This window comes from Nilaparvata lugens, chromosome 2 (assembly GCF_014356525.2).
Source record: "Nilaparvata lugens isolate BPH chromosome 2, ASM1435652v1, whole genome shotgun sequence".
NCBI lineage: Eukaryota > Metazoa > Arthropoda > Insecta > Hemiptera > Delphacidae > Nilaparvata > Nilaparvata lugens.
This window is the reverse complement of record NC_052505.1, coordinates 75,715,530-75,725,378: the sequence shown is the minus strand read 5'-3', so window position 1 is coordinate 75,725,378 and position 9,849 is coordinate 75,715,530. Positions and strand designations below refer to the sequence as shown.

General features: G+C 35.4%; 1 protein-coding gene across 1 annotated transcript in view; it reads right to left on the bottom strand.

Moving 5' to 3' along the window:
- The window catches only part of LOC111056679 (Down syndrome cell adhesion molecule-like protein Dscam2), a 262,768-nt gene that overhangs the window by 32,666 nt on the left and 220,253 nt on the right, over positions 1–9,849 (bottom strand). Inside the window, exon 23 of the mRNA XM_039421737.1 lies at positions 8,911–9,131. Coding sequence (XP_039277671.1) covers positions 8,911–9,131 — 221 coding nt within the window. The remainder of the gene's footprint in view (positions 1–8,910; positions 9,132–9,849) is intronic.

The following is a 9,849-nucleotide window of genomic DNA, read 5'->3' as shown; positions in this document are numbered from 1 at the left end:
CCGGGTCCTGTGATATGCCAGTAGGTGTGATTATGTGTCCTAGATATTTCACTTCTCTCGCAAAAAATTCACACTTTGATAGTTTGAGTTTCAATCCGCAATTTATCAATCTATCAAATACTATATCTAAATGCTGGCAATGTTCACGTATATTCTGTGAGGCTATTAATCCATCGTCCACGTATAATGTACAGTAGTCTCTGATATCGTCTCCTAGCGCCTGTCTCAAACATCGTATGAATATAGCCATAGCATTTCTTAATCCAAACGCTAAACGAGTGAACCTATAATTGCGTCCATTAAACAGGAAGGATAAATAATCGCGCGATTCCAGTGCTACTTGGACTTGCCAATATCCTGCGCTCAAATCTACCGTTGAATATATGGTCTTGCCATGGAAAGTTTGCATGACTTGTTCAATTTGGTCTGGTCCTTCTCGGTCATCATCCAATATGCGGTTCAAGGCGCGAGCATCCAGACATAGTCTTACTGTTCCATCCTTTTTTGCTACACACACAATCGGCAAACTATAGGGTGCTGTGGATTCTTCTATAATTCCTAGTTGTTCCATGCGAGATATTTCTGCTATGGCGGCGGATCGATAGGTGAAAGGTATGGGGTATGATTTGCGGTAATACTTGTCGTGTGGCTTAACATTGAGTGAACATTCGAAGTGAGTAGCTAGACCAGGTTGTTCGGAAAAAACGTCTGCATTTTTATGGAATACTTGAATTATTTCCTGTCTGATGTCAGGGTGCCAATCGGTACGTTGATGGATTCTGTTTATCAGTATCTCTAACAATTCTTCGGTACTAGAATCGGCTCTTGACGGTGTTCGGTCCTTTGTTGTTAGGCTTAATACCTCCATATACTCCATAGCATTTTCCATTCCGTGGATACCCCACTTCATCGGCGCGCCTTCCATGTAGTGAGCGAAATGTACCTCAGCAATTCCTTCAGTGCGTTTCTTCAGATCAAGGGGTACTATAACTTCGTATGCTTCGGTTTCGGTAAATGCATGAAATTTCGAGGTTTGGAAATTTAAACAGGCCTGGAAGTGTTGTAGAAAATCTGTACCTATTATTATGTGCGGACCGGAAACAGGTAATACAAGAAATGTATATGCGAATCATTGTTGTTGAAGATTTATTTCCAGTAAGCATTGAGTAGTTATATGTATTCGCCGTCCTGGACTGATACCTGATACATATATGTTGGTTAACGGTAGAGTAGCTAATTTTGTTTTTTCTTTCAGACGTTGAAATATGTCTGTTTGTATGAGGCTACATTGTGAACCACTATCTACTAATGCTTGAACCCTCATTCCATATATTTCGATATCGATATACGCTTGCATTTGGATATCCGGTAGCCTGCTTTCCTTTTCCGTTTCTTCTAACAAAGTCTCCGGTAAATCATTTCTGAATGTGGTGTATGACGTTGAAATATCCTGCTTTTCTTGGTTTGTTTCATTTGAGCTTGTGCTTGCTATATCGGGGGTATCATATAGTCATGGTTTATTAGCTGTAGTTTTCTGTATATCTGGTGGCGGGTCGTTGGGTGCTGGGTTCCGGTTTTTTGTTGATTCAATCCTATTGCATGCGCTAATGTATAATTTGTGCTTACTTGTTGAGGTGGCGGTTTATAATTTCTGTTGTAATTGTTCTGAGTGTGATTATTATTTGAGTTTAATCGATCACGGCCATCATAGTGATTCCTACGGTTGCTCTGCTGGGTATAGTGGTTGGTTGTGCGATTTTGAAATTTTTCATTATTCCAGTTACCATTTTGCTTGTGCTCATAGCGGCGTTCAAATTGAGGGGCAGATCGGTAGATCGTATGATACCGGTTCATAATTTTGGCTGTTATACTGATTAATTTTTGAGTTATGTTGATTTTGTGTGTATCTCTGGTCTGAACGGTGGTTTGATATTGCCATCACAGACTGTATGCCATATAAATGATTTATCAGCTGTTTGCAATCAGTAATGGGTTGTGTGGCGAGTGCCATTCTAACTTGATACGGTAGCTTCTTTAAAATAATACTTGCTAATGCCGATTCATTAATGGGCTCGCTCAATTGAGAATTTTTAAACTGTAGGGCAGTGACGAAAGTGGTACATGCACCGTCTAAGTTAGGGTTGAAATCGCATGATATAATGTCCGCTAGCACGTCCAACTGTTTACTTCTGCTCCAATACTGTTCCAGGAAGACAGCTACAAACTCATCCAATGATGTAAATTCATGGGCTCTACTCCGAAAGAACATCAGGGGTTCTAATAAACTAGTCAAACAAAGACGCCACATGCTCCAAGAGGTAGGTGCAAGAGTTTGTACTAATTTTATCTGATCAATGAATGGTTGAGGTTGCAAATGGCGATCAGTATTATCAAATTTGCCCAGTCCTTGTAATATACTATGTGAGTTGAGGTTATCTGTTTGAATCCCTTGAGGTCGTTGTTGAATATGATTTTCTAATGCTGTTATTTTTTCCTGTGTCATCTGCCATTGACTATTATGTGTAATTTTATTAGCGTTTATTTCTTGATTTAATTGAGTCAGAGTGGATTTTTGAATTAGTAGAGTTCCGTTTAAAGCTTTACAGGTTCTGTATTTTGATTGATGCTACCTTGCAGTTGGTTCATTTTTGTGGACATATTAATCTGTTTATTTTGTATTTCTTTAATACTGTTAATATTTTTGTCAACTGTAGTTGTTAAATTTTGATTGGCAACGGTAATTTGTTTGTGGATTTCTTGATGGCAATCGGTCTTAATGTTATTTGTTATATCCTGAATGGGTGTAGTGATTTGTGTGGTTAGGTTATCTATCCTTTCGTTGAGTTCACAGGTAACCGTATCCAACCTTTCCGATAATCCTGCCGTAACTTTATCCTGACTTTCTTTCTGTAGAGTTATCATTGCTTTCAGTTCTTCCCTATGATTCTCTACTTTAGTCTCAATCTTATCCAACCGTCGTTCTACTGATTTTATAGCGCCTGCTGTCTCTTTCATGCCCTGTTCCACTGTTTGTTTATTTGCCTCTTTTATTGCAGCATTCTCTTTTTTAATCTCCTCCATCATATTATCCATAGTGTTTTGTAACATAATATTGAACATACTGCTAGTTTGTTCCATTATTACCTTTTGAAACGGATCTAGCTCTGTGACTGAAAATATACTTTGTTTGCCCAGGTGTGACTCAGCCTCTGGCGATGCGGGTTCTGTAGGCTGCTCCTCGCCCCCTTCAAAGTTGATCTCTGCTATCCGTTGATTCAATGGTGTGTCAGCGGCGTCGATTCGAGTGGATGATAGAGGTTGCAGACCTTGTGGATCGAAGACTATCGACCCGACACTTCCTGGTTCCCTTTCTCGTGGCGTATTGGCATCTACCATGGTGGGGTTTGATGTGCTTGGAGTCGACAAAGTGGGATCTGTGCAACCGCCGTACATATATGAAACTTCAGAGTTTGCGGGAGTGTGATTCATTGTGTCAAATATGATAAATGCTAATTAAAAAAGTGATAAAATAATAAGCGAAAATGCTTAAAAAAGAGACACAAACCGGGACTTACAGTGAAACAGTGATGTGCAAAGTGTTTGGACTCAAAGACAAGGTATTTATACTTAAGTTTTTTATAATGCTCTAGCGCCCCCAATGTTTAGTTTTAATTCTTGACTAGTTTACAGACTGTGACTTATTTTCCAACCGGCTTAAATACATAATATATTCTTGACTAGAAAGTAATAGCAGTTTAGGCTTATAAAATATAATCTCTCTCTATAAACATATATTTTTTACAGTAATAATAATATAAAATTTTCTTTAAAACATATAATTTCTCTTTATTTAAAGCTATTGATTCCCCAAAAGTAATACAAATTTTACTTCGCCTGTTTTCCTCAATACTATAAGTTATCTATAATTTTCAATATGATTATTGACTTAATTTCAAATAATTATTCAATGAGCTCGGCTCTCATCATCAGTCCCACGTTGGTACGGCATGTTTTATGTCACGTTATTCTTTATATTTAAATAACGATTAGCCTCCTGCTTGGCATCAGTCGGTAGAGCATGAAAATTTGATATAATTATATAATTAGGTCGTGGTTTTTTAGTAGGATTCAGTCTCATAAAAATCTTTCTAGGCCTAGGTATGGGCTTCCCCTATAACTCTTGTAATTCATTAAAAATAAATATATATAAATATGATACTTATACTATAGTGTTGAGGAATAAAAATAAATTGCACACCATAAACATTTTGATACATATATTAAACAATAATGCAAAAAATAGATCGAGGCAAAAAAATATATAAAGAGCGATAAAAAATATAATGTAAAAATAGAACAATAATTGAAATCAGTAAAATATCACAGGCTAAACTTTATATTCTAGATTTATGGCACGAATCATTACCATGTGCCTTTATCTTAAAATCATATGCATCCTTTTGCATGTAGCTGCGATATGCGCTTGCTAATACTTGTCGACTTGGACAATTCAATTAAAAAATAGGTTCTTTAAGATCAACTTGATAAATTAGCCACTAATAATCCAAATATATATATATATATTAAATTCTCTAGTACTTAGTAGATTTCTTTGTATTGAATATATATTTTATCTCAGGGTGCAAGATTCGGTACCTGACGGAATAGGTAGAGCCATTCATCTAGTGAATTAGAGCTATAACAAACTATCGCAAATTATATTGCAAAAATTAAAGACCATATGAATGTGTTTTAATAGCCTAGATTTTATACTTCTTTGATCCAATGGAATTTTCTGAAATGTATTGATCTATCTTTTTTCTTCAATAAAATACCTTTAATACTAATTTTACTTGCGCAAGTATTTCTCTTATTAAATTCTTAATTTATAATAAAAACCCTTTCGACGAGCTAGCTTTGATTATTAGATAGATTCGAAGCACTAGGGCGCCCATCACTAATTCAATATTTATCACTCATGTGTCGAAAATCTTCTTATAAGCCGCCGATGTCGATCCAACTCCTTATGGTCCTGGAATACGGTAGCCGGAATCGTCTCTTCCAAAGGGTTATAAATTTATTTGAAATTGAAAATGACTTCTGCTTTACAAGAGCATCACAAAGTCTTTTAAGAAATTTAATAATTTGATCTAACTTTAACTTTTACAATTTATTAGCAAGGTACTACACTCTAAAATATTTGGGGTCCTCTCATGGTGGCATTTGGCTGGCGAGTGCTGGTTCTCCTTTCTCAATTTTACAAATCTTACTTCCGACTTTCAAATTAACATAAAATTTGAATATCTTAGTCCTCCGCCATTTAGGTTCAAATAGATCGTACAAAAAATATCAAATTATTACTTAGGTTGTGTGTTTAATAATTTCTTTGCCTTCGAGCCATATCGATAACATAGACTATACAATATTTTAACATAAATCCAGAACATTTATATAAATATATAGAAATATTTTTGAATTGGCCTACAGTTGCCGCCTATTAACTGCCGTTGTGCTATTGGTGCATGCAAATTTGATTCAGTATTCATGCGCCTGGTACCTCCTATTTCCTGAATACACTTAATTATTTTTATTAGGTTTTTTACTTATGCTCTCTACATGCTAGCTAATATTCTATACACTAATATTTGTTTCATGCTACCTAGTAGTTAGCCACGTGATCATGTGTTCTTTCACATTGCATACTGTTTTGTTGCAATAGAGCTCTGCCAAGGGGTTTTGGTCAGATTCTACGTTGCTCGATTTGATCGATCTCTAGGTCGCCGATCCCTGAATGCATATACCTAACCTCAATCTTCAAAATTATTTTATATAATAATATATTTATTAGCAACAAATTCCTTCAAATCCTTTTTAGGTTTTTGTACCGTTTAGCCAGAACATGCTGATGCTATCTAATCTTAATTGTTATCTATTTGGCGATATTAGCCAGTTACTTTATTTCAGACCTATTACTATTTCGGTTAGGGATTTTTATCTACCCAAATTCGATATTTTACAACCTATAAGTTTACTTTCGAATTTGGCTAAAATAATTGAAAAATGTGTAAAGAGACAGCTACATAAATTTTTGGAAGTGAATAATATTCTGTCAAAAAATCAATTTGGTTTTAGAGAGGGGATGGGAACACAGGAAGCAATTGCTGCTTTTGTTCAAGAAACAATCTTAAACTTGGATGTAGGTAGGAGACAAATAGCTATTTTTCTTGATCTTGCAAAAGCCTTTGATACAGTTTGCCATGATCATCTACTTGATTGTCTCCGTAGCCTTGGTCTTGAGGATGTGGCACTGGGATGGTTTTGCAGTTATTTAAAGAATAGGCAACAATGTGTTTTTGGTGAGGCGCACTGTAAGACTGTATACTTCGCTTACGTCCAGTCAATCATCCAGTATGGCATTCTTGTCTGGGGGGGTCTGCACGCTACTCTCTTGGAGCCGCTTGCGGTGTCGCAAAGACAAATAATTAAAACAGTTTTGAAAAAGGAACAGCACTACCCAACAATTGAATTATTTACTGAATTTCCTGTTTTGAATATTAGACAACTTTACATAAAATCTCTACTGCTCTTACTAAAAAAAAATAGATATAACATTCTACCCGAAATTCCTCACACCTACCCCACACGATTTAGAGTCAACCATGGATTTGCGACGCCGCGGGTGGCTCATGGACTGGAGTTGAGAACCCCTTTCTATCTTTCTCAACTTCTGTACAGGAATCTGCCGGCTGAGATAAGAATCAGTATGGAGGTATGCAGTGTGCCGGCATTCAAGCGTATGGTAGAGGGGTGGCTATACCGCCTTGGCACAGAAATGTCTGAAAGCCTGCTTCGGTCAATGTACTGGCATTAATCTATCATCCTCTACGATGCTTGGAATACACCCAGATATTTCCATTTCTCTTATTCATATCCCTTCATATATATATATTTTTTTCAATTCCAAAATCTTACCTGAGGCTCCGCTTGTCCCTGCTCTATCATGTTCTATCATTTTTTTTTTTTACTAGCATTCCATTTGAATGTTTCCATTAACTTTTCAAATTACTTCTATTTATATTTTAAGTAAATATAATTTCTTTGTAGTTAGTTATCTAACTCATTCATTATTTATTAACCAAATATTAATATTTATTTTTTCTCCTCACAATTTAATTTATTACTTTATTCAACTTAGCAGCCTGATATATTTCAGGCTACCCAGAACTCACCCCTACACACAGACGAATAGTCTTGTAGGGGTATTCCTGTATCTATGTAAAGTGTGTTCAATTTCCTGTAATGTATATTTTTGAGGAATAAAGCTAATTTGATTTGATTTGATTTGATTTAGAGTCAATAACACTGTTAGTGAATATAAATCTGTTAAAATGGGAATCCCGCAGGGAACAGTGATTGAACCTTGCCTCTTCCTGATCTATATTAATGACTTTTGTAACCTTAATTTAATCAATGGGAAAATATTGTCATTTGCAGACGATGCAGTTTTAATTTTTCATGAAGAAAACTGGGCTAGCACATATGACTCAGCTGCTAGGGGACTGGGAGAAGTAAAAAAATGGCTTGATAAAAGAAAACTGACTCTGAATTTGTCCAAAACAAAATACATCTCTTTTTCCTTGAATATACAGAATCAGCCAGTTAATATGTCACTTGTTTTGCATTCTCCAAATTGTCTTAGTCATGTAGATTTAGGGTGTTCAGTTAATTGTAATAAAATAGAGAAGGTTAGCAGTATCAGATATCTTGGAGTAATGGTTGATCAGCATTTAAAGTGGGATGTACATTTGTCGCAGCTTACTACACGATCTAGAAAACTTATTTATTTATTTGTGAAATTACGTTCTGTTTTGCCTATGAAAGTCATGAAGATAGTGTATTATGCACTGGCACAGTCATTGCTCCAATATGGTATTGTGGGTTGGGGTGGTGCATATACAAATGTTCTAAAACCAGTAAAAACAATACAAAATTTAATATTAAAAATTTTTCTGAAAAAGAATAGAATGTATTCAACAAGATTGGCTTTTTTGGAATTTTCAGTTCTACCGATTAGACAGATATACCTGAAACACATCATATTATATTATAAGAAGCTATCACTTTTTCATTTCATTAATAGAACGGATTGTGCTATTACAAGACGGGAGGAGTCAGGTCTGGTTACTGTTCCTAGATTATTGACTACTGCTGGTCAGCGTAGCTTCATATATTTATCTCCATTATTTTTTAATATTCTTCCAAGTAATTTGAGAGGTTTACTCGCCCAAAAAAACTTTGGACTAGATTTGAAAAAGTATCTGGTTAGCTCTCATGGCTGGGATAGTGCCGAGAATTCCTGGATTACATTAGTATAGTAATTATTCCAATTGAATAGATTTCATTTTGTACCACATCTTATATCATGTTATACACTGGGCTAGGCAATATCAGGTCATTATTATAATTTATTATAATTTACAAATTTTGTTGCATTCTAACACATATTGTATGTAAATATATTGATCTATTATAGCATCACTGATTTATCTTGTTTATTGAAAGGATTTGATTTTAGTTGTTAATGTATATACTGTAATGTTAATTAATAATAAGTAAGTAGTCAAAGTACGGCTGCTCCTTCCTCAAGCTCGAGCTTGCTCTTTTGGGGAAGTAGTTCCTTATGTTTATTTGTATTTCCTATTGATTCATTTTGTTGTTATATTTCTAAATTGTGAATTATTGTAATGCTTTTTCAAGGAATAAATAAATAAAAAATATAAATAACCAAATAAATTAATACAGAAATCGCTTACTTAATATAATAGTTTTCCACATTCTAGATGTTCTAGGCAGACTAGGAAACTTTCTTGTGTGCTATATTGGGAAATATTGGGCACGTTGGAATATCACCTGTAACGGGACTCCCTCCATCCGATGCCAACTTCCATTGTAGAGTCAAACTATTCATAGTAGCTGCAGTGATGGCGAGAATCGGTGCAGCGGGAGCGACCATCACAGCCAGCTGATAGAAGATCTCGTCTCTGCCGAAAACATTCTCAGCCGAGCAGCTGTAGTTGCCACTCATGTCTTGGCTCAGAGGCCCCAGAACCAATGTTCCATCAATCAGAATACTGTGGACATCAATCGTTTGATAAGTCACGAATCAAAGAATTGATTGAGCAATGAATAAGAGTCAAATGATATCAGAGTCAAAATCACATGAAACAAGCTCAACTCAAAACTGTCTTCCAGTATTAAATAATATGCTAGCGCGAAAAACTGAACTACAGTTTGTTTTTCCAATTGGACAGAGCTCATTGATAAAAATTAATATCCATTGAATACATTTATAACTCGTTTATCCAGTTTGATGCGACCAAGATCATTGCGGATAACGAAGTACTGGATAACCCGTTTATAATGATTTTTGAATGTGTTAAATGAACGCCATCAATTCTCTGAATTCTGTACCCAAAAAACGGGAGTGCATTGCGGTTGCATTTCCCTAATGACGGCGTTGTTTATATTATCTGCATTGAAATTTGTTCGTATTTCTTTCACAAGTAGCTTTTACTAAATACTAAAGTAATTTTATATTTAAAAAGTATCACGAATAGGATAGTATTCTGTTTTGATATAGGCCTATGATATTACTTCTTGGATGAAGCAAGCAGATTCCATCAGACAAGAACTGTATCCAATAAATTATTTAATTTTTCCCCATAACTAGTATGAACTGTCTGAATCATCTATTACTTTAACATTTTTTTGAAATAATATTACTTGTAATATTGGAATTTGACCACTTGTCGGCAGTGGCGGCTCTAGGGTGAAAAAGTAGGTACAGCC